Source organism: Opisthocomus hoazin, chromosome 7 (assembly GCF_030867145.1).
Source record: "Opisthocomus hoazin isolate bOpiHoa1 chromosome 7, bOpiHoa1.hap1, whole genome shotgun sequence".
NCBI classification, from domain to species: domain Eukaryota; kingdom Metazoa; phylum Chordata; class Aves; order Opisthocomiformes; family Opisthocomidae; genus Opisthocomus; species Opisthocomus hoazin.
This window is the reverse complement of record NC_134420.1, coordinates 27865164-27893047: the sequence shown is the minus strand read 5'-3', so window position 1 is coordinate 27893047 and position 27884 is coordinate 27865164. Positions and strand designations below refer to the sequence as shown.

Sequence of the window (27884 nt, the reverse complement as noted above, 5' to 3'; positions counted from 1 at the left end):
CCAGGATGAGTTTCCCTTGTAAGAGGGAGGTGGTGTCTGGGAGGCTGGGAGCCAAGGTCTCCTGCTGAAGGACATCTCCAGCCACAGCCCTGTCCGTTCGGTGACCCTGGTTTCCGCCTCTTCAGCCAGTTTTGCTCCCTGGAGTCCTTAAGTCTTGTTCAGCGCATTTGGGTAGCTGTAGCAATTCTCAGGTAAAAGTGTGACGTATCCTGCAGCAGTAAGAGACTTTTCTTCCCATTTTGCAGTCGGAAAAACTGAGACTCAGAACCTGCAAGTGGCTTGTGCAAGGCCAAGCTGCCACCACTCAGGAGCATGAGCGTGATCCTCCCAGGGCCGTGGCTCCGGCAGGAGGAGGCTCTCGGGGAGCTGGAGAAGGAGCCCACTGCCAGAGTCAGAAAACTCATGCAATAGAGGTCCTGTGTTTGGTTCTGGAGGAGACGAGCTTAGGTTTCCTGACAGCCAGGTCATTATTCGGCGCAAGAAGCTGTAGCAACTGGTGTGTTTTCATATACTCGGGTCTCTCAGTAGATAAAATAGACTCAACCTGTCAATCCACACAAATGGTGTCATCTTTAAAAAGCAACTCATCAGCGTGGGCAACCTGTATTGGTCAAAACAAGATATGACTTGGTCACCGCTTTCAGAAAATGCTGAGAAATCCTGCCCAAAAGTCATGTGTTTCTGAGGTATTACTCCTACATATATGGAAAAAAAAATCCCATCTCAATTGTTAATCAGCTTGGAAAGCATACATCTAATATCTTCATGTGGATACATTTTCAAAAGGAGAAGAGAAACAGGATTAGGAGAAGTAACTGTGAGCAGTAATACAGTTGATATGGGACCCCCATGACTTGAGAATCATTTACTAAGAGATGGATGGGAACACTTCATATGAATAAAGAGTTAGAGTAATTTACCATAGTTACATGTCTCTCAGCTGCCTCAACTTGTAAATGAAAGTTCATAAGTAAAGGAGGAAAGCTGCTTACATATATTAATTAAATGACCTCCACTTCATTTTCTGTGTAAGTTCAGATGAATCAATGCTATTATACATAGTGGTGATTCTGCTTGGTCATGTTTTCATTCCTACTTGCACATCATCTTCATATTTTGACTGTCACATAAGTAGGCATGATGTGAAAGAGCAATTGTGATCAGCACGATACTTCTGAGGCCGTGTTTTGATCAAAGAGAGATGGATGAAAGAGGAATCGGGGAGAGGTATGGAGGGAAGAAGGAACAGAGGTGAGTGAGAAGAGATCTCTTGGAGGGGTGAGGAGCAGCGGAAGACTCACCACTATTATGGAAGATGGTCTTAAACTCATTTTATGGACTGTATAAGTATGAATCCGACAGCATCAAGTTCTTTATCTCTCCACTGAGAATAGCTGTGATTCAACGTTTAGTAGATGCTATCTTCAGGTTCCAACAAGATTTAGCCATGACAAGCTGGTCTGTCATGAGCTATGGTCTGTTCTTATCTGCACTGATTGAAGACCACTGCATTGCCTAACGCAGGAGTTAAATGCCAATTTAAACATGATTTTTTTTTTTTTTTTTTTTTTTGTGGAGATGCCATTAAAGGGTTTATCCTGATGCAGTTAATCTGCTTGGTGGAAACAGTGGTTGAATCAGTATTATTTCTAAATATATTCTTTATTAGCAAGAACTGCGTTCATTAGCTGTCAGGCAAGTGGGTTCTTAGCTGGTGATGGAGCCTGAAAGGTAAGCTGGTTTAGTCAGATAGACGTGCTGTACACTGAGGCTGGGTGAAAATTCTGTAGGGCTTATGAAGGCAGCAGCTGCCTTTATTCAGTAAAAGTCTGAAAACGCTGTGAAACCAAAGAGAGGGAGTCACCAGACAGTCAAGGCCCATCAGAGAAGTGTTAGCAACAGGAGATAAGGAACCTGAGGAAGAGGTGGAACAAACATTTTGGGCAGGCTGCTGTCTGGGGGAAATAAAAGAAACTTGTAATGTCTCAAAATGACTCCTCTCTGATTTCTACTGTGTTTAGGGAGATAGTGCTTTGTGCACTAACACCGCTGCATAAAACAAATAGCTTGGGTCTCATCCATTCCTCCCGGAGTGGAAACCGCCTCCTCAGGACTCGGGATATTGGCTGAGTGCTGCAGTCAGGAGCAGTAACGCTGGTGTCGGAGTAGGATGCAGTTTCCAAAGAAGGAAACGGGGAACTGCATTAATTCTTTAGGTGCAAGAGAGATCAGCTAACGAAGGTGCTTGCAGACATCCAGCCTATTCAGGAGCAGGGGAAAGTGAAAGGAATTCACACCAGAATCAAATCAAAAGAAAACAAAGTGGTACACTGTGCACAGAGAGAGGGGGAAATATTGGGAATTTTCCCAGAAAGGGTCAGAAACAATCAGAGAATGATTCTGTGCAGGGACAGTGCCCAAAGAGGTCCGCAGGCCCAGCTGCAAGACACCGACTCCACCAGGTGCTGAGGGACGCGTGTGACACAGAAGATGTTTCAGAAAACAGGGGAAATGGGAAAATGCTCTTCAGCCTGAAACTTCATGGGAGGCCTGAGCCACAGCAAGGTGTCCGAAAGAACGGAAAATCATCTCCAAAAGGTACCCAGAGGCTCACCAGGGTACCAGCCTGCTGGGCATGGAGATGGTCTCAGGATGGTGGGTCTGCCAGGCGGGGCTGGGGTCACCCCTCGGACTGGCCGTTCCCAGTGTGTGCTCTGTAACGCAAGCCCGGGGAGGGCCACAGCATCAGGTTTTTCCAGCCCCAGCAAGGCCACTCAAGAAGGGACCCCATGAGGGGCTGATGCATGTCCATTCCCTCCATGGTGCTGGCTGGAAAGAGGAGCCAGACGGAGCCTTGCTCTGCAGCACTTCTTCACAGAGAACAACCTGAGGTCAAACGCTGGGGCAGGGATATGCTCCGTAGCCTGGACTGCAGTATGCGTCTCCGGTTCGGCAGGCTGCGAGACCCTCTGGAGCACTGCGTGGTTCTTTTCCAGCCTTCCCTGGGATGGTGCATGCCCAGACCTCATCCTGGAGCAGAGCCAGAAGCACAGCTGTGGCAAGGACCCATACCTGAGAGCTGAGAAGCGCTGTGTTATAGACATAACCTGGCTTATCAAGATTTGGTCTGAACCTTCGTAAGCAGATTGGAGCCAGATATCAGTCTGAGCTAGACAGGACACAGCCAAATGCTAGGAGGCAAGAGGAAGAAGAGACCCACCTCAGTTGGCAGAGGACCTGCAGACATTTTGTGTTCCTCACGTCTCCGGATGCCAGTGAGGACTTCCAAGATAAATAGCCGATGGACCAATTGCTAGACACTTAGGCAGATCGTGCAGGAGGCCAGAAACACTCTATGAAGCTGTGGGATTTATGGTGGTGCTTAAATATTGCATTTCAGCCCTTGAACAGAAGTCGGAAAGCTGCTACTGGAATTAGAAGGAAGCCGGTTGCTTTATGTAGGTATAAGGTCCTGTGCTAGAGAGAAGAGTGTTTCCATCCAGTTCATACCACCTCAAGCTGTTAGAAAAAGGGACTTACGCAGGATAGAAAGCAACAGGGGATTGGCTACAACATAAAACTATGCAGCGGCTCAGTTAAGGGTAGCTCTAGTGGGGAGGGGAAATATCCACAGAGAGGGTTGTTATAAATATATGGCTAGCCAGGACAGAGCCTCGTAAAAACCCACTGAAACTCAACTCAGAAAACAGAGGGACCTGAAGCTGCACATGTAGAGCTGGGTGACGCTGGTTTAAAGTTGGAGTTGAGGCGGTAGCAAGGCTTTGTGGTGCCCAGGGCTGGGTATTAAGTTGATGTTCAGAGAACCCCGCTTTTCTCTTGTAGCCTTTATTTAGTTTGCTTTTGGGCAGGGCACTTTTGTGGCTGGTTGTGCTGGAACTCCCCTTTTCCTTAGCCTTGGTGGCAAAAAATTGAGTTCTTGGTTGAACAACCTATTTGCCTCCATTTAGCAGCATCCCACTTCAGAGGGAGGGCTACAGGGGGAGCCAAGCAGCAAGAAAGGGGTGTGATTTATAGGCTTCACAGATGCTCCTTCAGGTACTGGGGGTGCTAATGGAAACTAGACAGAGAGGCAGAGCCACCTCATGGGTACGAGGGAAGGCAGGGACTGGGGAAAATGTCCTTGCTAGGGAGAAATGCTTGCAGGAGGCTGGACCGCCAGGATCCAGGAAAATGCTCAGTACAGCCAAGGTGGGAGATGAACTAACACTCAGCGTGTACATCACTGTGGCTGGTACCTGGTCAGTGAGCGCCAGGGTTTTCAACCTGCAGTGTTTTCCTTTAAAGACACGGCTCATGTGAAAGAGAGAGGTTTGGGCAATCTGTTTGTGGTGCCTGCCTCCGTGGGCAGGCCCCTGAGGTGTCTCTTTGAGCTTGTAGCCAGCTCCTGGACCTCATCTGTTGTTCTGGTTAGAAAAAAAGGCCAGCAAGAACTTTGCTGTGCAATATGTTAACCAAAGGGTGCCCGTGCCTTACCATTAATAGATAATATCTGGGATGTGCCTTACTAGGTTCATTTTGGTTTCCACTGTGGATCTCTGCTGGTGAAAATGGATTTCGTGTTAGGACAAGTCTACAGCAAACTGTAGCGCGGGTCTCCCACCACCTGCGCAAGGCAGCCCTCACTCGAGAGACCAGCAGAGCAGGTATTGTATGGCCAGCCACCCAGTCCCCCCGTTACAGCTGTGGGTGCCCTGGTGTATGGTAAACCCCTTAATAGGAACTGACAGTGCTTTATAAGCAGGCTGCCAATCTGGAATTGAACCCAGAGTGAGGTGATCTGTTGACAAGAGATGCAACACGCGCCCTGGGCAGGCGCTCAGCTGGGGGCGATGGGGCAGCGCTTCCCCGATGCCAGGGAAGGGAGCAGGGCATGGCCAGCCTGCCTGGCCTTGCCTGGCTCTGGTCCTGCTGCTGGAGGCTCAGCTGTGGACATGCCAGGATTACGGACGCTCCACGTGCTCCTTGTGAGAGGGGAAAGCTACGTTGGCGGCCAGAGGAGAGCAGCTGGGGCGTTGTCAGAGGTGAAGCAGTGTCCGCTGAACATGGCTGGGGATACCTCTGGGGTGGGGACAGCACTGAAGCGAGACCAAAATCACCAAAGGCTAGTTCTGCCAACACCTTGTTCAAATGCCTTTTGTGGGGCAGACACCTCCTTCAGCAGGACAGCAAGACAAGACTGAGACTGCATATTTTTTTTTTTCTCCCTTCTTTCACAGTCTGAAGGAATGAAAACGCTCCTGCTTTATCCGGTAGATGTAGGTTTGCAAGAACAGAGTTCAAGGAGCTGAAAGCATCCCGCAGCAAGGCTCCTGGTATCAAAACAAGGTGTGACTGAAAAAAACTCATTTGGCAACTGTGTCTGCTTTGGAGTATAAACTCTTTTCAGAGTAGCAGGGCAGAAGGTCTCTGGTCATAGTGAGAAAGCTTGGAATTTAAAGATGAAATGTTGTATAGAGATAGGGAAATAAAACAATGGGTGATGAGTATTCATGAGAGCTCATTATACCCAAAACACTCAAAAAGGAGGTTCTGAGGTTTCGTTACGATGTCAAAACCATTGACATCTTGAGGTTGCACAATCCTTAGTCAAGCCAAGAGAGAACTGGTTTTGAGGAAAATGCAGACAGATGATGGAAAATCACTACAGGAAATGTGATGCATTTCTTGCACGGGTCCCCAAAGATGGGGAGATATCCTGCTGAGTAGTGTCTCCTGGGGACCTTACTGCGATTCATTGCTGTTGATGTTGTTGGGCCTTTGCCTGAGATGGAATCTGCCAGACAATATTTGTTGGTAGCTATGGATTTCTTTAGAAAATGACCTGAAGCTTACCCAAAAAGGAACCAAGAGGCTGCGATGGCAACCAAGCTTCTAAGGGATGAATTTTTCACCATATTTGGGGACCTAGACATGAGGAGCATGCAACAAGGCAGAAGCTTTGAGGCCAAAGTATTTCAGCAGGTTTGTCAGATGCTAGTAAATGCAAAAAGAGGTACCCAGCGTCCTACGGATGATGGAGAGGGGGAGCTTGGCTGATGCTGGGAGGAGGCATTGAGCCAACCGCATGATACTTGGCCTAGATGCCCCAGTTTACACTGCCTGGTCTCCCAGTGCTGCTCCTCAAGGCCTTGGTATCTGCGTGCCCCATGTCAGCATCTGAGAGACCTTAGTGTGTCTTGCACGGCACTAGAAACCTATGAATGGGCAACTGAATCACCCCCCAGATACTTTACAGAAGAACCACAAAAGGACCAGAACTAATCCATCCCTTTGTCTATTCTGTTGATTTAAATGACTTTCAGTGAAGTAGAAAGGGAAAGTGCAGTCTGACTCCAGTTCTCGGTTTCAGACGTTAGCCAGGAAACATAGCACACTCCTTGGAAGAAGTTCGCAGATCTGGGCCATTTGGTGTGCGCCGGTCTGGCCTACCTGGACTCTGCAACATCAAGTGGTACAGCTCGGGTTTTTCTAGAGAAAAACAAATGCGAGTATTGCCTCAGGCAACACACACTGTCTCTGATGTAGGGTTATGTGTAGAAACCTGGCTGATTCCACATCCCACGGAGACAGATATTAGGAGCCCAATGCAGATAAACCGTGGTGTGTAGCAGTGACCGCATACGTGCATTGACATGAAAGAGGCCAGTGTGTCCTGGCCCAGGAGGAGTTACGAGGAGAACTGAGTGGGTCCCGAAAGCCAAGAACATGGCTGTGGATGTTGAGGCTGACAGAAATTATTTCCCTGCTGGGGAAAATAGGGAATGGCCTGGTTTAGTCCACAGATTTCATTACAACCAAAAACTTCGCTGAGAACTCCTTCTAAGGGTGTCAAAAGGAAAGGGAGCAGCAGCTGAAAGCCTGCAGTGGCATCCCACTGGGAGCAGAGTCAGCCCAAGCTGGTTCTATGAAAATGGCCTGGCAGGAAAAAACGTGATAGGAGTACGTAAATAGCTAAATTGGTTGCTCTGACAATCTTCCTCCCCATATGTCTGAGATGAAGTAGGTCCAGGGGTCTGGGTTCTGCTGGCAGGAGGCTGAGCAGGGGCTGGTTTTGCAGGGGTGCCTGGTGGCGGTGAGCAAAGCAGTTCACTTTTGCTCAACCCCGTGCCAGAAGTACTGACACAGTGGTGTGAGCATGGGCAAGCCGGTGAACCCAGCAGACGAAGGCACCGTGGACTGCTCGAGGCACACCCCAGAGCAGGCTAGGTACGCCGGGAGCAGGGGTAAGCAGGGGACCTGGCAGCGTGGTGGTGATAGCAGCATAGCACCATGGTTGAACCCAGCAGGGCTGTCCCTGCCCGCTCCTCATGTCCAAGGGACGTTGTGCCACTCCTTCCCCAGGCGGGCAGCTCTGCTCCACAGCACGCAGCTCGCCTGGCAGAGCCCTCTCCTGGGGGCAAGACCCGTTAAATAAAGAGATGACACACTGGCTTCCTGACTGTCCCCAGCTGGTAATAAACTACAGAGCTTCTCACTGTGGCATCTGTCCGTCTACTGAAAGGAGATGGAGCACCAAAGTTTTCTTTTCTGCTGATGTCAGATTGTGTTCCTGACAAAGGTACACCCCCCCCCCCCCCCCCTCAGCTGGGAGTTATTTTATAAAGGAGTTACTTACAGGGGAAGGTATTACAGTTTGAAGCAAATTTGACTGTACAGTAGTTGTGCTGTTCCTGTTCATAAGCCTCAGCTTCATCAGGTGTCAGAGGTGTCAGGGGGAAGAACTCTGTGATTTGAGCCAATTCGAGAAGCTGCTTCTTTGCTTTGGAAAACACAGGACACGAGCTGCAAATACTCAGAGTCCCTAATTCCAGGCAGAGCCTCTTGGTACCGGCAGGCACAGCACAGGGGCTCTCCGACCCCTTCTTTGGGATGGAGGTCTTCCACAGTTTCCTCTAGCACTAAAACCTTGGCTCTAAAAGCCTCGCTTGTTGGAAGCTGCAGCCCCGTAACTGCGTTCACTAAAGGAGCTTTGTAGTTTGGAGCGCCATTATTTATATCTGACTGTATGTCTTCTCCTGAGAGCCTTATGAAAAAAATGAATTGCAGCAGAAATCACATATTCCCGTACAGGCATGTTTGCCTCTCGTGAAGTCTGCAAAATCATGACCCAAATGTGCGGTGAGTTAGTAGACCCGAGAAGACAGCGTGTGGGAACCCTAATCTGAGGTGAGAAGGAAGCAGAAAGCGACTCGCTGCAGCCCCCAGCAGCTTCACTTGCAGACGCCCTGAGCCCCAGAGCTGGGGATGCTTTGGGGAGCGGAGGCCACGCCGGGAGTCCTCAGACACTGGAAACCGAAGTGTTTATCTGTTCTTCCCAAATTTCGTTCTTTCCAGACCCTTGCAGATAGGCTGATTTCTAAAGAGTGGAGGGAGACGGGGCAGGTGAAAAGGGGTCTTGCTTACTCTCAGCCAGGAGACTCTGCCACAGTACGTACCCTTCAGCCCGGCGCTTTTGACAGGTGCTGCTTCCAGCCCATGTTTTATCATCGTATATTTTATTCTCTCTCTAGGCCATCCTGCCTGCAGTTGCTCTTTCCACGTGCTGTTAAGGCCTTCATTTGCTTCTTGCCTGCTGGAAAAGGCAACTTTTAAGCACCAAAGCTCTGGCTGTGGCAGTGGTGTGGGGATGGTGTCTTCTTTAGGCAGAGCCCTTCTGCGCTGGGGGCTGTGTCAGCACATGGCCACCCACGTGTAGGTCAGAAATATTCCAAAACAAGGGCTCCCCTGAGGGAGTATTCTGGGAGACGGGGGGCAGGAGGAACGAACGCCCCTTGTGTTACGTTTGCAAATTGTCTGTGAGCAGGGTATGATTTTTCAAGGTCTGTCTGAGACGGCAGGATTGTTTTGGGGATGATGTTTGTGAGTCATCTTTGGTCAGCAGGTTGTGTGTGTGTGTGTCAGTCGGTGCGAGAAGTAGGCAGCAGAGAGGTGATTTGTGCTGGTGAGTGGAAGGTGGGTACATGGCGGACACGTGACATGAGACTCTTTTCTGTTCCCTGGTTGGATGAGCATCACTGGCAGAAGTAGGTTTCTGGGGCAAGTACTCCGTTTCACGAGTTTCTAAAGATGATTTCTGTAAATATTTGCTAATGTTTACTTGACATTTACAGTCGTTCATGTCAATATGATCCCATCCTGGAATGTTAACTGGAAACAAACATAAAAGTGGGCATGAGCTCAGCTGATGTGGATACATTTTTTAATTTAGGCTGATTTTCATGGTCATCATTTTCACATAATCATGCAGTTCTGCTGAGAATCAGTCGGGCTCCAGGATCTTCCCTGTTTCCAAGATTCATGATTATTGTGTTCTGTGTTAGGAAGTGTGTTACCAGAGTCACAGTTGTTTGTGTCTACTGCCTGACACTTCCTACCAAAATCCTACCTCTGGTTGCTTCTAACTTAACCAAAACTTAACGATCTGGCCTAAAAGCTCCCACAGCAGTTGTTTGCCTCTGTGTGCTTTTGTAATACTGTTTTTTTAAAAGTTCATTTGAATAAATTAAACTGTTTCCAGGAAAGTAGCTAAAACTAAGCACATTTTTGTTTTCTCCATGGCAGAAAAAACTGACGATGTCTTGTTGCAAAAGTTCTGGTGCACTGTGCTGTGGAGCCAGAGCATCAGACTCGCAGTGGAGCTGGGCTTTGGGTAGGAAATGTGCTTCATGCTTTTCTTCTGAAAAACTGTCCAAGAACAAGCCTTAAGGAGCTGTAGTTCTCACTCACTCAGTAGCGACAGCTTTGATTTTCACACCTGAACACACTGCAGATTTCCCGTGTTCTGGGCGTGTTTCCAGCCAGGTCTGAACTCTCTCTTCTTGCAGTGGCCATTTACCCAGTAGATGGTTCAGCCTTCCTCAGACCCAGGCAGAGTAGGGGAGCACATTGTTTGATGTAACTACAGACACAAGAAAAGCTCTATCTGCGTAAGCAGCAGAAGGCTGGGATAAGACATCTGGATGTGGCAGACTGGTCTGAAGACTGGGGAGTGTGTTGTTGTGTGTAGGACTGAACGGGGAGTTATGACTGGGTGGCAAAGATAGAAAGGTATTGCATCATTCAGGGCATCTGAGAAGCATACTGAGGCCCACAGGACCTGCTTCTCCAAGGTGCAAAAATACTAGACAATGCTAAATACTTTTTAAAACTCAGGCTTAGGTATCTCAGAGCAGTTCTGCGCTTGGTGGCCAGGACCTTCTTCTCCAAGGTGCAAAAATACTAGGCAATGCGAAGTACTTTTAAAACTCAGGCTTAGGTACCTCAGAGCAGTTGTCCTGCACTTGGTGGCTCTCCGGTTCGGTTTGCCATCCATACAATACGAGCAATAGCGGTGCTTTGTCTCATCAGGCTCGTGGTGGCTTAGGCATCTCTGTGCAACCCTCCCACATGGCTTGGTGAATGGTGCAGGAAACCCAGAGAACACTGCTGAACAGTGGACGTTTGTAGACGTTTTATGAACGCCACGCAGTAAGGAAGGATTGCATTCACAGGCTGGGTGATGACAAGAAAACGGAGAACTGCTCACCGGCGGTAGAGATGCAGTACGCATGGCCCGAAGACCCAGGAAGCAAGAAATATTTGCATGGTGCTCTCAGTGTTCATCCTCCTGTGTCCCGTAGATGTACTTGGTCCCTGCACTGGCTGTAATGGTGGTACCAAGCAGCCAGGGGCCACCCCCAGCTGGCAGAGGCAGCTGCAGTCCCTCGGCACTGGTGGGGCCACACCACCCCGGGCACCGTCCACAGCTGCAACAGCTCCAGGGGCAAAGGTCCTCTCTGGTCCAGCCTGTTCCCAGAAAAATTTGGTCCCAGAGTGGCTTTATGAAGGGATTCCGTGCTGCAGGTGATGGTGAGAGAATCCACATCTTGGCCTGGTTCGGTCACCACCAAATGCAATGTCCAGACCCCGGTGACTGCAGTGGTCAGGGCCCAGTGGCTGGAGAGCACACGCAGGATGGGTGGATGCTGTGGGAGTGCGGCTCGCCGGGCACAGGCGGTATGGGAGGAGAAGTGAAACACAGAGGCGGAGAAGAAAGTAATGGTCAAATTCTCTTGACTCATGCAAACCTACTTCTTTCTTTTTTTCCCCGGGTGACAATTAAACATGTTGCAAGGTGAAGTAGTCCTCAAGCGAAATGAAATCGCCCTGCTCAGGCCTCGGAGCGCGCAGTGCTCTGAATTCCATGCCAAGCACGGTTTACCTGTTGAGCGATTCACGACTCCCCTTTCGCAAGCAAGAGCACACTTCTGCGGAGGCTTTCCTTGTTCAGTACTACCTAATGGATTTTTTTTTCTTAGTAACTGTCATTTGCCCTGCATCTTGCTATTCTCAACTTAAAATGAGAAACGTGAGTTGCTGGCTGTGAATACTATTCATTATTCATTTACCAGAGAAATCTTAGGCACATTCATCCCATTTCCTCTTGGTGCCTCATTATCAATAAACCTTTGCCTCACTGCTGCTGTAAATCATTTTCATCCCTTTCCTTTGCGAACTGTGTGCTTGGGCTCTTGCACAAATGTCTCATGAGAGTGATTGGCCAAGTCATGCAGTATCATTTTTACTGCTTGACAAGCTGGCAAAACTTCATTAAGAGGAGATTATTGAACTGCACAGATATGTTTTTTTGGATGAAGAAAGCATTGCACTTAAACCATGAAGCAAGCAAGGTTTCCTGTGTTTTCCTGAGCCCAGCAGCTTGCATCAGCGGTTGGTACAATTCAAAAGACTTAGATTACCCTGGCTTCCACGGAGAACGTGCACCTTCTGTCTGCTGTTATATGAAGAATGTGGAGCTATCTCCGGAGATAAAAGTGCACTAAGCTGAGGGTTAGATTTTGGGGATGAGGAGAAACGGGGGAGAGTTTCAAACATCCTTTCCTCCTCCCCATGGCCCCAGCAGAAAGAAATACAAGATGTGAGAGCGTAGCGCCTGCGATTGATGGTGGTCTCCCATCTGAGGCCGGAGTGGTGCTGACGGTTCACCACCTTGGCAGCTGCTCTTCATGGCAAATGCCAGCAGTGATGTAGACCCAGGGCCAGGCTAGGGCGAGGGAGGACTGGCTGCTGCAGAGGCTGGAGGGATCCTACAGAGACCAAGAGTTTATCAAACCTCAGTTTAACTGGAGCTGAAATATGTGCCTCTAATGCAGGGCAGCAGAGGTTAACGGAGTCCTTTTTTGTAGACGTTTTATGACACTCTTTGGGGATACATATAAGAAGACTTGGGCATTATGAGTAATTTAAATAAATATTTGTTTAGACTGTGTAAGGGGCAATTGGAGTTTCCAGGCAGGTCAGTCTCAGATGGATTTTTCTTTCTTTGCCCTTTCCCCCAGCTATAGCCTAGACGCTGCGTTTCACGGCCGGGCCACGCAGCGCAGCTATGCCCCCCCAGTACCTCGCAACAGCTCTTCTGGTCAGTGAGACCTTGAGGCTGCCATGCACCCCCTGTACTGCATGGGGTGCTCATGGGGACCAAGACTGACAGCACCTGGCTCGCAGGGATGGCCAGTGCCCTCAGACCCTGCCGGGACTCCAGGCTTCTGCCTCTCGCCCAGCACCAGCATCTCCTCAGAAGGAAAATTCCATGGGACTGCAGCACCATCCCTGTCTCTGACCCCACGGCAGGGAAATTTTTTTGCAGCGGGTGACCTGAGCAATGCAGCGAGGAAGGATGTAGAGGCTGGGGGGAACAACCTGCCCGGGTGAGGTTTGCTCTTAGTTATTTTGTCTTCGTTCTTGGTTGGCAAGTTCCCAGTTTGGTTGTGCTGCTCCTTGCTGCAGTTTGTGATTTTGCTGCCCTCTTTCTCTCTGGCAGTAGAAGCTGATGCCAGCCTGTCGCCCAGCCCCAGTGACTGGGAATTGGTGGTTTGGTAGCCAGAAACCCAGTTTCTTTCTGGAATACTTCTAAAAGCCTAGTGCTCGTAGGAACATTAGCAATTCCCAGACCTGGCCGGCCTTGAGTTTTGCAATGTGCAGTCAGAATGGAAATAAGTTTTAGCTGTGCTTCCAAGAACGGGCAGGTTTGGAGAAGGCTGAATGTTTTTCTTCCCTCGTCTGGGCCTTTCTTTACTAATCAGCTGTATAAAACTGAAGAACAGCAGAACTATTTTCTTAAAGAACCTGGCCCAAACTTTGGCCCGACACTTAAACTCAGCCCTTTCTGTGGTTCAGTGAGGTTCAGCCAACTTTGGGTGTTTTCTGTTTTTATTTCAGCTTTCCCATCACTACTGCTATCCAATTTCCAAGCAAAAATGGGAGCACCCAAATCCCCCTGAGATGCACCGTACTTGGGTAGCAATGGGGGTGCCGCAGCATCTCATCCAGACTTGACGTCTCCAGCTCTTCTCCACGGGGGCACCTGGGGGCCCAAATCGGGAAGCATGAGAAGTAGCACAGGAACTGTGCTGGGCAGATTTGTTGGGGCTTGTCTGACTGCCCGTCTGAAGTACATCACGCTCCACTTTAAGCACAACGGTAGTCCAGGGACAGCGTGAGCTGCAGCGCTTTGCTGGCTTAGGGCCGCAGGCTGGCTGCTTCAGCTGGGCAGAGCCCGCTCAGACGCCTCTCCGGCCGGTGCCTGCGAGCCTTTTGAAGCTCGTCTGTCACTAATTCGAAACAGGACTCCGTAATGCGGAGGCAGCTGAGCTCTCGCTCAGCTCGTGACAAGATGGCTGTAACCTCCCTCCTCCTGCCCCTCTGCTCTGCCCGCTATTTCAGGTTGCATCTCCAGCCCTGGTACCATCAGCACAAACCAGGCAACTGGAAGTCACCTCTGGGAGGCAGCTGAACTTCAGCAATGCATTGCTGCCTCTGCTGTGAAGAGGTTGCGTTTGCAGAGCAGACAGACAGCAAAATGCAGAGAGAGACAGACTGACGGACAGACCGACCGACTGACGGCATGAACGCTGTCCAGGCAGGCACAGACTTATAGGATGGGGTGAATCAGTCTCCAGGCTGGCAGCAGGGTATTAAGCTGTGCCATCGCCAGATGCTAGAGCAAGGCTCAGCTGCCTTCAGGCGGTTTTGCCTCGCCAGCCCTCCCCACCAGCTGGAAGGAGCATCCCCTGCTCTCCTCCAACTCAGTGGCTGATTTATGTCTGCTGTCGTACGCGACGGCTTGGTGTGCGGCTAATGCGCAAGGCAACGCACGTGGAGACCGTGGAAGGTTGCCCTGGTGACTCGTGCCTCCTTTTCAGCCCCACAGAGTGGATGCTCTGCTCACCCGCTGCCCAGCCTTGGTGGAAATTGCAGGGGAGATGTCCGGGGCATGTTGTGGGGAAGAGGAAGCGCTGACTGGTTGCGGGGGAGAGCTCTGGAGGACATGACAGTTTGCAGTGAAGAGCCCCCTTTTGTGCCTCAGTGCTCAGGCAAGGGATCTTTTCAGATCCTTGCAGTGGCCAAAGGGCACAGGTGAGGTTAAGATGAATACATAAATCTGCATCCGATGTGGAGGCTTATGCTTTTCCTTTCACAGTGAGAGCTTAGTCCTAAGCCCTGCATCACCCTCATCTGTCACTCACATCTGAACAACCCTCAGTGTTTCCACCAGCACTGCCTTCTCTCAGCCCCAGAGCTCCCTGGCGCTTACCTTTCCCTGCTGCAGGTACACAGCCTGACTTTACAAGGCCTTGGAGCAGGGAGGGGGTTCAATCCTGGCTACCTTAAGCACTATCCTCATGTAACTCTGCTGGACATACTTTCCAAACAGGGGAGGAGCAACCTTGCTATATCTAGATTTTCTAAAGGAAACACAGTCCTGAGAGAACTGGATGATCCTAACATCAGGCAGACAGGTGGATGGGGTGGATGCTGGCCCAGATGCTGACAGACATTTAGCGATGCTCAGCTCGGACGGGAGCACGACAGAGGCCCCACGTTGGGTCAGTGCACCAGGGCGGGCAAAACCCCAAGCTACCTGTAGTGCTTGTCTGTGGAGAATGAGTCTTCAGCAAACAGCTGCCTATTCTGCCTTTCATTTACCCAAAGGTCTGTGGACCCTTTTGGACTTAACTCCCAATAAACACGCACTGGCCTGTGGGTAGGTATGAGTCTACGACTGAGACAATCCCATTCAATACTTTGTCCTGTATTAGTGGTGCTGACTTTTTTTCTTACGAGCTCCCATATTTTGTCTTACTCAGCATTGAGCCAGGTCTTCAGAGCAGTGAGGCGCTCACATCTGGCTCTGGGGCACTTGAGAAAAGCCAAGACCCTCAGGTGACCATGGCCATGGCAAGGCAATGTAGGATTGCTTTGGAAGAAGTAGAATACTTATCCAAAAGGTGTCAAATTCAGAGCTAAAGGGAAACAGAAAGGCCTTTCGAGCCCCCTTCTGATCCTTGACTGCCTTGTCCGTCTTCCTTGGCACACAAGCACTGCCGATGTGTCAGTTCAGAGGTACTAGGTGGCTTTTGATTCATGTGCACTGTTTTAGGTGGAGAAACAAGTAGGACTTAGCAGAAACCCACAGTTATTTCCCAGCTGTTTGTGACATGCCTAGAGTAGGAAATAAAAGCGACATTCTAAAGTGCAGTAGCTGACCCATCTTGACTGTCATACTTTCAAGCAGGGCTTTGCACATAGCCTGGCGTGCTGAAAGTCTGTAGCCGACCACCCTCAGCCCGAAGCCTGGGGCTGCCTGTGTGGGATCTACCCAGGGTCTGGCTGCTACTGAGCTGCACAGACGTGACTTGTCACCTCCCTCCACTGTCACTTAAAAAGCCATCTTGTGGCTGATCCTGGCACGGCAGAGCACATCCCCAGGGTGCTAAAGACCTGCCTTCAGGTGTCAGAGAGTCCAGGTCAGTAAGAAATTCATGAGTTCCTCAGACAGAGACAAGATCCCCAGCCTCAAGAGTATTTGGCATAAACAGTGGTCCCCTTCCACATTCAGCAGTGAGGAAGCCTAAGGAGCAGTTTCATTTTCTCCCACGGATGCAATGGCAGTACATTTTCTTGCCTTTTCTCTTTTCCTATGTCACATTCTGGGAGCCAGAAAGTGAGCTGCAGTTACAGCAGGTTGCTAGAAGCATTTTTGTGCCTTCAAGATTTGCTAGTCAGCTCTTTCCTGCTGTTCAAATGAATGTGCCGCATGAAGAGGGACTTGGGGTATAAACTGTGCCTTTTTGCTCCAGCCACAGCTTCTATGTGGAGTTTTCAGAATTGATTTGTTTACATAAAATCCAGTTTTGTTAGTGTTCTTTGAATAACATGAAAGAGGAGCAAGCAGCACATGGTGCATTTGTACAGATGGTGCTGCGCTCTCCTCGAGTAGCCACAGGGTGTGTGAATTCAGCTAATCAGACAATAAAGCAATACATGCCTTCAAAAGCAGATGTTTGTGTGGGGAAAGAAAGCTAGTGCAGAAAAAAGCAAGAGGAACAGCGACTTCCACAAACAAATAACACATGCGGACGCACGCACAGGTTCCTCAGGCTTGCTGTGACAGCTTCTCGGCAGCAGTGGAGTTAATGTTTATCAAGCTGTCTGTCCCCAAACCCACCCAGTGATTTACTCAATGGGAATGTAGCCAGCCAGGCACAAGAGGGTCTAAGTGCACCCAGGGCTGAGGTGGGTTTGACTCCCAGGGAAGCATCTCCAAGGCATGCAGAGTGGCGACAGAGCCAGTGACTCGTGCTATATGCTGGCTGCAGGGCCACCAAAAGCCTGTGGACCCACCAGTGTTGTGTGGCACCTTTGGCGTTGTCCCCAGATTGCCTTTCAGGAACAGAAGGAAGTTTTGAGAGTTTTCTGCTCCAGGCCTTAGTGTTGCTCCTGCTGTATTCTCTGCTCAGAAAAATAAGACTCTGCTTGAAGAGAGGGTCCCTAGGTGTGGTCAGGAGGAGCAGAGTAGAAAGAAACACTCCACTCTCCCTTTCACCCTTCTATGAATAGGCTTTTCTGTAGGAATTTGCTCTGCCTGTAATTAGGTCCCCCACGTGGCCAGGTATTTCACAGCTAGTTTTAGTCGGGGAGGGGGGGGGTTCACCATGTCCCTCCTTTGCTGTAGAGCCTCAGGAGGCTGCGGGCAGCAGAGCAGCAGCACCAGCAGCTTTGGTCGGGTTCAGCAGAGATGGACGGTGTCCATGTGGGTGAGCACATTCATGCAGTGGTCTCCTCAGCACAGCGGGGAGTCGGTGCGTGCCATGCCATGAGCCGAGGAGCTGCCTGGAGCGTATTCCAGCTTCCCTTCAGGTTCTGCAGGATGAACCAAATGAGATCCCTGGCTGGGATAAATGGACAGACATGCTTTCATGCAGGAACCAGCAATGCTTCATGCAAACTCAAGGGCACTGCTGGGAGGCTGGACACAAGGAGATGTGTTCATCCTCATCCAGAGCTGAAATGGAGATGCTCCAACCAGTTTGTGCTTAGCAGCAAGGGTAACTGCAGCTTCCGGAACGATGCCAATGGCTTGTGTCTTATGTAGACTTCTACCACCTGCAGTTGAGATGAATGCTGCTCAGTTTTACACTTCATTTGGACCCAAGAGTGAAGGTATGATTAAGTATCTGATTATTGCTAATAAAGTCAGTGATGCCAGATTCAGTCACAGAATTCTGGGTCTTCTCTCCATCTTTAAGCTCTTCTCTACATCTGCAGACTGCAAGAAAGCTCACTCCCCAAACAGCAATAAACCTAAAGATTTGGGCCTTTGTATGTCTAAAATCCAGCCACTCCATTTTATCCTGTATGACCCAAAACGTGGATATTTTTAAAAAGAGAGCCCTGTGCTGACTTCTAGTCTGCAATGACAGACAGGAGGCAGAAGGGTGAAACAGACAACTTGGGAACAAGTATAATGGGTTCAGCATGTGTTAAGGCGAGATCACAAGGACTGGATAAGGTTACTACGGCCAGCAAGGTCCTGGAGGTGTGTTGGCTGGGCTGTGGTGCAAATCTGCCTTGGTAAGAAGTGTAGAATACGCTGCCCAAACCCTATCTAGGCAAAATTTTAGCACTGGTATTTAAGCGAGAGTTGTGAGAATGACATTAAGAGCCAGAACTGGATTTAAAAAGCCTTCTTGAACATCTGCACTAGAGGTTTTTATTTTTTTTTTTTTTTTTCAAAAAAAGTATCATTGCAATGAAAAGCAGCAGTCAGACCACAGCTATACAGACAGGGAGAGGCACTGTGAAATGGCCAGCGTAGCAGGCCACAGGGATCTGGGGATGGGCAGGGGACAAAACCCCTATGCCCGCACCTGGGTGGGAAGGCAGAAGGTCCCTACGCCTCTTGGTGTAGGGGCAGAGAGGCCACCCGGTGCAGCCACACGTTGCCTGTGCTACGCGGTTTGGGTGTGGGTTGGCCGCCGGTGGGCAGCCACTGTGAGCTGCTGGGCGCTCGCAGGTGTCCGGGTGTCCTGCGGTCCTCTCAGACCCCCTGGGGCTGCGATGGTGTGGGGCTCCTCACTGAGACCGTAATGGCTTGGGCGAGATACTGCCAGAGCAGCGCATTGGCAATGCCAAGACCCTGCAGGCTTCATTGCCCGGAGCCTGGGAGAAACAGCCCCGTGCTGCCGGAGACCCTGGATTTTGCTGGCTGTGTAGCTGCCTGCAACCTCTTGGGCTGTGGAGCTGCAAGCACAGGATTCTATCACAAAGGAGTCGCTACTTGTCTTGTTTGTGCACTGCAAAGGAGACCTATCATTTCAAGCTGAGCCCAAAGTTGTGTATTTGAAACATCCCACTCTCCCTTGCCATGTGGATGCACCAAGCTGACATTGCACTCAATTAAATTTCATGGCTAAGGCTGTGCATAGAGAAGATTTTACTTCATCACCCTCCCAGTATAGCATGTCACGAAAAAAAAGGATACGAGCTGTGAATCCAAATATTGTGACGGCATGTTTAAGGTGCCTGTTCCCTCTACCAAGGGTGTGGGCAGAGCGGCGTGCTGCCTGGACGTCTCAGGGACTCACCGCATGGCCACGTGTGCAGCGTGGTCTGTGTTTCCTGCACCCCATTCCTCCTTCACGGGGCTCCCAGGACAGGTGCGGTGAGATCGGAAAGACATTTTCCCTCCAGGCCAACTAGGGATGCAGGCAACTCTCCTGCCCAAAGAGGAGCAGCGTGATGATGGAGGTCTGTGTGCCCAGCTGTCCTGGGCTGTCCCTGCCCACTGGCAACTGGTACAGGGTGACCCAGGGAAGGTCTCAGAAGTGCTGATGGTCTAGCAGGCAGCCAAGGCACTGGGAGAGCAGGGTATCAGCATGGGAAGCCAGAAAATAACCTCCTTCTACTGCTGTGAGGGCAAGGACAGAGTCATGAGCAGTGAAGAAGACACCAAGCAGTCCTGTCGGGCTTGTAGGGGTGCAGTGATACTCACATTACCTCCTTGTCATGGAGATCTTCACAACATGTAATTCCAGGTCTCTCTAGGTTTGATTAGAAACAGACACCCCAAACTTTGCACTGAAACTTTGAGGCCATCTCCAGTTACAGGAAGTCTGGGCATATCCATATGCAGATGTAGGCAATTTGTTTCACTCCAGCAGTTAGCGTGACTGGTTTGAGGTCAGGGAGCCTGTTCCTGGGGAATGAGCGTTACTCCCCTGGATGCTCAGCCGAGGGTGGATGCACGCCATCCCCTCCCGATGTCCGTGCTCCCTGCCTCCTGCCCCCCATCCCACTCTCGCTGCCCGTCATGGAGACAGCTCATCCCTGACAGTGCCTGCAGGGCTGGAGGCAGAGGAGCACACGTCTGCTGCGGTGCGGGAGCATGGGAGCAGCGTGGCCGATCCAGCAGGGAGGGCTCTGGGCTGGCAGCAGGCCGGCGTGGGGACACCCTCTGCGTGCGCGGCGGGGACGGCCGCTTGCACCTTGGGGACGATGGCTGGCAGAGGAGATAACGAAGCTGCTGGAAGCCCTGGGCCCAGGTCCCGGCTGCAGTTTGGGCTACACAGTCCACAAAATTACATCTCAGAGGCAGAGCTTTCCTCTGTGTGTGTGTGTGTGCGTGTGCGTGTGCGTGCGCGTGCGCGTGCGTGTGTGTGTGTGCAGACCCTTCCCCAGCTAGCAGAGCCGCTCGGGCAGGGAAGAAACGGCGGAGGTGATCCCAAGGAAGGAGCTCAGGTCTTGCGTTTGGTGCTGCTGCAGCCGCAGGGGACCTGGGAGTTAGGGAGGCAGCCAGCACGGCGGCGAGAGGGAAGACATACCGAGCTTCCTGACGTCACAAGTAATAAAAAAAGAAAGAAAGGAGGAAAAATCTCCTGGAATACTTCTGTTTATTTATTACTCCACCTCTGTTGACTCTGGTAGGTGGTAGTCAGTTGCTGCAGACTTTCTGTGACTGTTTCATTGTCGTTAGGTTTGAAAGTCATAAATACCGCAGCCGTCGCGCACGATTCACGGAGGCTGTGGGGCAGGTCACTGCCCAAGCGCGCTTTGGACGGGCCTGTCCCCCCGCGTCCCCAAGCAGCCCGGCCCGTCGGAGGGTGCAGCTGCGAAGGGGAGGCAGGGCAGCAGTCCCTGTCCAGGACACTGGCCCCAGCACCCGGGGAGCGTGAATCTTGACAAAATGCTCCTAAGGAGCAAAGCAAAGAGAGCTGAGATCGATGACATTAGGCTTTGCTGAGCTTTACGTGGGGCTCCTCAAAAAACCTGAGGGGACAGTACTGGAGAAAGCGATAAATCTGAAAACACAGTAGGGTGGAAGTGGCAGATAGTTCCTGCGTCTCCGGTGCCTTCATCCCAGTCCTCCCCTCAACTCCTCTGTAATAACTAACTGGGCAATTTTTTTCCTCAGATCCCTTTCATAGCTCATCCTCCCAAGCTGAAACCTGGGCCTTGCTTGCCCTTGTGCCCAGGGGTGACAGCTACATTTCATCCTCCTGTTCTCATCCCTGTCACCTCGACGCAGTCTTTCAGCTGTCAGAGTGAGGGAGGGGCGAGGATACGCACACTTTCTCACAAGCCTGCTCGCGGGCTTTTGGCTGTGAAACCGTGACAGAGCTGCTCGCAGAAGGGCTACCCTGTAAATATATAGTGAATTAGGTGGTAGCATGTTGTAATGAGGGATGAATGCTGGAAAAAAAGTGGGGATTTCCAAAGACATGGGCTAAGATGGCCGAGATGGCATCAATGACCCTGGTTATGACACTGCTGAGGGAAATCTCCCGGTGGGGCCGTCACTAGATGGTGGAGCTGTTTCCCAGAAAGACTGATCCAGGACTGAGAACATTTAAAAATAGGCTAATGTGAAAATTTTGAGAAAGATTAGCCAGTTGGCGTGATCTTGGCTTGCTAAGGAGAGCAGGGATAGGAAGCACCGCCACATCCTTTCCTTCCTGGACCTTGAGGAGCTGAGGGTAGCGGCTCAAGGTTAAGCCCTACAGTAGGGCTACCAAAGGTCCCAGCCAGAAATGTGGGCAGGGGTGACACTGGGCTGCGCAGCACGTGCCGGGTGGGCCAGCCGCTCACACAGATCCCTCTTTTTCTGGTCTGGGGGCAGTCCGCTGCACAGAGCAGCGGCAGCAGGCGAGGGAGAGCTGTGGCTACGTGTCATCAGAAGCACTGTGTGCCACCGGGTCCCCACCAGCATCCTGCTGGCGTGGCAGTGGTCTTGCTAGTGAAGGGGACACCACCACTGCCGCTGGAGTCCGGGGTGGGCAGGAGGGGACACCCCATCGCAGCACCCTTTGCCTGTGCCCGAGTACCTGATGCGTACACCTGGTTTCACTCGTAGCTGCTGAGCCTTACAGAGGAATCAGCTCACCACAGCGGCTGAAGCGTCCACCTCCTGCTTTGCCATACTGCTCTTGTACATCATGACCCGTTGATTACTAATTGCTCAGGGCAGTCAGGCAGGAACAGCCCCCCTGGCTGCTGTCAGACTCCTCGTTTCTCTCTGCCCTGCATGTGGGCTGGGGCATTTCCGCGGGGGTCCCACACCGGCCCTTCCTGCGGCACAAAGCACCGTTCGTAGCCTCTTCACCGAAAGCAGTGCAAGTGGGGTTACCCTGGGGTGCCAGTCCGGAGCGCCTCTGCTGACACGCCGGCACTGCCTGGGGATGCACGAGCAGCAGACAGACCCCACTGAGCCCCGCGTGTGGCTGCTGTGTGCCCTGGGTTTTGTGCTGTGCGTTACTTGATAGGGGAGCACGGGTGGGCTGGTGGCTGGGGACCACCCTCCGAGGCCTGGGTTTGGGTCCTTCTGTCCTCAGAGACTGCTCCTGTGGCCAGGACCAAGAAATGCAGCGCTCTGCGGGGTTCAGCCCCATGGTGGGAGGGTGAAGGAGGGTCTCGCTGGGGTGCTGCACGAGAGTGTGCCGGGCTCGTGGAAGGGGACTGGGAGGAGCTGGCAGAGCTCGCCCCAACCTCCCCTTCCCCGGCTGTGCTGGATCTGTGGGCTGTAGTCAGCCCCCCTGGTGCAGCAGCCACCTTGTCCTTTGAACACAGCCCGGCCAGGCGCCCGTGCCCCACCGAGCTCACTCCAGAACCCTCTGAGGCTGAGGTCGGCAGCTTTGCTGTGCCCACCCAGGGCAGTCCCCCAACCCTGCCCCTGCCCAGGGTGGTGCCAGCCTCTCTGCCTGGCGAGCTTTAATCAGTTGAACCAATTAGTTGGGCGAAAGATTTACATCTGTTTTCTCCCTCTCTCTTTCTCTCCCCTCCCCACCCTGCTCAAACCTGCTGGCCTCTCCCCTCCCTGCCCTCCCATCCAAACAGGTAAGGAGAGTAGTTTGGGAGAGGCCGAGCTGCAGCCGAGCTCCGACCCCTCGGGAATGGACAGCAGCTACCTCAGTGTGAAGGAGCCGGGGGTCAAGGTGCCCCAGGACAGGGCCAGCACGGACCTCCCCAGCCCCATGGACAAGACCGACTCGGAGAGCAACAAGGGCAAAAAGCGGAGGAACCGCACCACCTTCACTAGCTACCAGCTGGAGGAGCTGGAGAAGGTCTTCCAGAAGACCCACTACCCAGACGTCTACGCCAGGGAGCAGCTAGCCATGAGGACAGACCTGACGGAGGCTCGTGTACAGGTAACGGGGGTCGCCCCGGCTCTGGGCGGGGGGTGGGGAGCTGCTCCCTGGGGAATGAAAATGTGACCCCTGCGAGTTTGCTGTCCCTGAGGTCACCTGCAGCCCCAGCGCAGCCTGCAGGCAGCCGAGCCCTACCCAGAGCCCGTGCCGCCGGCTGGCACACCTCTGCAGCGTGCTGAGGCACAGGGGCAGGGCGGGGAGGTACGCCCGTCTCTGGCACTAGCGTCAGCTCCTTTATTTGGGCTGGTGTCTCGAGCTGCAGCGCTCATGGGGAGGCCGCTTGTCCTTGAGCTAGTGGGGCAGCAGGCGGGTAAGCCTCACCATCACCCTAAACAAAGATGTTCCAAAAACTGCTTTCTTCAGGCAGGGGACACAGGTTCCTTTGAGTGGGAGCAAGCTTTCCCACAGGATGGGCTTTTTCAGGCAAGGTGAGGATGCAGAAGTGACCAGAACGTTCGGTACTGGAGAGCGTGACGTGATACAGGAGAGGCAGCTCTTCACAGAAACACAGAATCACAGAATGATCAGGGCTGGAAGGGACCTCTGTGGGTCATCTAGTCCAACCCCCCTGCCGAAGCAGGGTCTCCTGCTCTTGCTGCCTGCTTGGCAAAGTGGGCACTGGGACTGCATGAAGCCTGGTGATCCGGAGCAAGAAGGCGCTCCCATAATCTGGAGAGGAGCAGGAGAGCTGAACAGCTGTGCTGCAGTCTCACTGCCTCCACCCACACAGGTGCCAGCTCCCATGAACTAGCTCCCCTGAACCAGCCTGGGGGTCCAGCAGAGCCAAACTCCACAGCGAAGGAGCGAATGCTGCTCTTTCCTCTGAGTCGAGGTTAAACCGAAGGCCTGGCAGAGCTCAGAAGCATTTGCCGAAAGGAGCACCATCACTTGGAGCGGACATCTGCAGCTCACGCCTTGGTGGCCGTCAAAGGTCCCACTGAAGCTTAGGCTCTCATTCTCCAGCCTGGCTAATCCTGTGACTTCTGTCTGCAGGCATTTATCAGCTCACCAGCCCCAGGACCTGCATTAGCTTCGAGAATAGCTGGCTTGAGGAGGCATCTGATTTTCCTCTCGTACCAGGAAGACTCCCGGGTCCCAGGCAGCCCACCTTGCCCTCTGCTCTAACCTTTACCAGCAGTTGTTGCAAACAGTCGAAGCGGTCAGGCCAGCACCCCTGCAGAAGCCCATTTGTCTCTGTACATTTGCTGCCAGTTTCGACTAGCTGCAGGATTTATCTCGTCTGCTTGCCCGACTTGCTTTGCGGGGCTGGTGTGCTCTTCCTCCCCGCAGCTGCTTCTCTTCAGGCCGGACACGGCTGCATTTCAGTAGAGAGCAGCGCGATTCCTATTTAGTCCCACGCGTAGTGTGCTGAGCACGGCAGGATGGGCAGAGGAACGCAGCGCTGCAAACATCAACTCTTTTTGCTCCTGCTGCTGCACGCAGCCCTCGGTTTCCCAGGGACGCATCGCAGGCGTTGACGGGGTCTCCTGGGCGGCCGGGCGCAGCACCAGGCTACCGGCCGCACAGCGCACCGAGTTCCTTGCGCTCAGGAAGGAGAGGGAGGTGTTGGAGGGTGGCGAGGTCCCAGCCTGGGTGTTTGTCCCTGCCCTAAGATGGCCCCCAGCAGCTCGCCGCCACGGGCAGCAGAGGACAGGCTGCCTCCTCTCACACCTCTCGCTGGGGCCGGTGATGACAGGGCTCGTGTAAGGGAGCGGCTGCAGGACTTGCCCAAACAGCCTGGCCGCTCGAGCCCATACGCTGGGGTGAAAATGCAGTTGAATTTCAGTCACTCCCCCAGCCCCGCTGGGAAGGACCCTGTCCCTCGGGCTGCGGGCTGGCACCCAGCCGCTGCCTCGTGACGAAGGGCTGCCGTGCCGTCAGCAGAAATGCAGACTCCCACCACTGGAGAGTGGGAAGCAGCAGGCTCGTGTCGAGCGCGGTGGGTGCCGGCTGGGCTGAGCACCCCAGGTGCCGGCTGTCTCACGTGGGTTCCTGGGGGGCTGGGGCTGCTGGCTAGCGAGCTGCTCAGCATTGGCACGGCAGTGGCAGCCCCCAGGAGGCATGGGGACGTAGCCTGGGGTGGCACAGGGCTGTGCTTCCCTTCAGAGCCAGGGCCATCGTAGCAGCTGTCTCCAGCTCTGGGTTGCATTGTAGCTTGTTTAGACTTGGCTTTGGGCTCCCGCTCCTCCGGGCAGCTCTGCTCTGCGGGGGCCTCCCCACGCCAGCACTGCAGCACGAGGGCCACCAGCTCACAGCCCAGGAGTGGGCACAGGCATGGGACAGCAGCCCAGGAGACTGATGGAGGAGCAAACGCCTACTGCAAGGGCCGAGGGCCCAACCAGGGCCAAGGCAGAGGGTGGAAACCACAAATAAGCCATGAGCCCCTTACTGCTTTCCTCCTGCAAGCCAAATAGCCGCTATGCACTCAGACACCCTCCGCCGAGCTGGCAGGGGCTCTGGCTGCTGCGGGGTGTCTGGGCACACCCCACTGCAGCCCCATGGGCTTTGTGAGCAGCTCAACAGTCCTTCTGCCAAGGAAGGTTCAGTCCTCTAAGGGATGGGGAGCGTCCTGGGAGCATTTCATGGAGGCCAGCTTCAACTGCCTGCAAGGCTGAACTAAGCAAAGCACGGAGGCAGCGAGGCGAGGTGCCCAGCCTGTTTGAGGGGCGATGCTCCCTCCCATGGCTGAGCCAGCTTTCGGCTGGAGGTCGTCCCCTCGGCCAGGCTCGGCTCCTTGGGGAGCACCACCAGCCGCCGCGCCGCAGGCAGGAGCAGATGTGGAGCCCGGACAGGCAAGCAGCAGCTCTGGTTTTTTTCCATCGCTTTCCCAAGCTCACGCTTCATTAGTGAAATAGTTGCCAGAGATCTCAGTGCCTGGAGAAGAACTCCGGCCAGCGGCGGGCATGGGGAGGGCCGCGCTGTCTGCGGAGCGGTGGCATCCCGCAGCCTGGCCCCTCTCCCGCTCCCTGTCTCTGCATGCCTTGGTTTCCAGACGTCAGTGCTGGTGTCCGACAACGTCAAAGCTAATTCCCCCTGTGATGCGATGTTTTCCCTGCTCGCCCCCCGTGATCTGGCCCCTTGTTGTAAGTACTATTAAGCTAGTGCACGTCCCTGTTTTCCAGAGTGGGAGCCGTGCGTAAGCCCTGCGCAGAGGCAGAGCTGCAGCCACCCGGCCGGGAAGAGGCTGCTCGGGCGCAGAAACAAACCTGCAAGGGTGTGCAGTGGGCACTGTTTTCATGTAGGTCCTACACAGCGTGCATATCCCATTCCTTTCTCCTCCTCTTCCCCGTATGGGGCTGCAGAGCCCCAAAAAGAGCTCCTGCTCAGTACCAGCAACCGCCTGAGCTGCTTCCAGCCCATCCAGGGCTGCAGCAGATGTCTGAGGCGGTGGCACTAGAGAAACATGGTAGACACACGTGTGTGTTCACACAAGGCTCCTTCCCCTGGCATGCAGACACACACACACACACATTCCCCGAGCCCATGCCAGCCCCGTCCCGGTGGCTGATCTCCCTTGGGCTGTGAGTATCTCTGCCTCCTGGCCTGCCCTGTGGCAGAGGAGAAGGAGATGGGGCTGGAAGAAGGCTTCACGGCCAGGGAATATAACCCATCAGCCAGCCCCCCTCAGAGCCAGCCTTATGATTGCTGGGAGCGTTAATGAAATGTTTTTGGCGGTGACCTTGTGATGCAGCGGGGGCATGAAAGTGAGAGGGAAATGTCAAACTCTGCTCTAGCAAAATCACCGCCTTGGAAAAAAAGAAAAGAAAAAATGCAAAGCAAAGCAAGAAGTAATATATCTTGATCCCTTTTCCCCCATAAAACCCTGGGAGGCTGGTGGAAGGAGCGGAAAGACTGAGCTAAGCCTGCAGGAAATTAAACATGAAATGAAAACAAGCTCAAGTTATTCAATTCTCTCATCCCAGGCTCCAATTTCCCATTCCAGGCCACTGATAAAATGGTGTCCAGTTTCAGCACTCAAGGATGAATTCTGGCTCTGTTCTTGCAGGCTGGAAAGCAAAGGGCTGGTGGCCATCTCCGGGAAGAGGGGAGACAGCCTGGCCTGTAGCAGAGGGATGGGGTCCTGGAGAGAGACACACAGACACACAGACGGAGGCTGAGCAGAGGGAGGAGGGCAGCGGGGACGGGGGACGGGGACGGGCAGAACGGATGCTGCAAGGCTGGCAGCGGAGAGTGGGAGCAGCGAGGCTGGAACATGGCGGGCCGCTCTCGCCCGCTGCTGGGCAGCGATGCAGCGAGGGGGGCTCGAGCACCGGCTGTGGGGTGCCGGGCTGCATCTGGCCCCATGGCTGCCACCAGCCTGCCATCACATGCACAGGGGCCAGCCTCACCCTCCACCGCTGCGCTGGGGCGGGTGGGAGAGAGGGGGAACCACCTTTTTCTTTAACTAGGAGGAAGGACGAACACAGCGATGCAGTCCCCAGCCACCCAGCTGTGGCCAGAGGGACCTGGGTGAGGTCCCAGCAGAGCCCGTCTGCTCTGTGGGGGGCAGTGGGGGTTGGTGGCAGGGGCAGACGGCAGCACTGGCCGGGTGCCAGGGCAGCGGCAGCCGCCTGCTTGCTTTGTCTCAGGCCATTCCTGGCCTCTCCACCCCCACCCCGCAGCACATCAGCTGCATGTGCATATGGGTTTAGGTACCAGCATATGGCTGAATGTTTATGGAGACATGAAACATTTTCTGTTCTGTAGATTTTTATAGGACTGATTTGGTACATCAGGGCTTATCAAAGCATTGTCTGCAGGAGTCAGATACACGACATGACCCTACACTCCCACTCTAATTGCTAACACTGAGATGCAGCCCACAATGACTGCTTATCCCTGCACAGAGTGCCCCATCCTGACCCCAGAGGATGTGCTGCA

General features: G+C 53.0%; 1 protein-coding gene across 1 annotated transcript in view; it reads left to right on the top strand.

The window, feature by feature from the left end:
• Positions 1–27884, top strand: part of ALX4 (ALX homeobox 4) — a 37396-nt gene that overhangs the window by 4894 nt on the left and 4618 nt on the right. The window contains exon 2 of the mRNA XM_075426252.1: positions 22693–23003. Coding sequence (XP_075282367.1) covers positions 22693–23003 — 311 coding nt within the window. The remainder of the gene's footprint in view (positions 1–22692; positions 23004–27884) is intronic.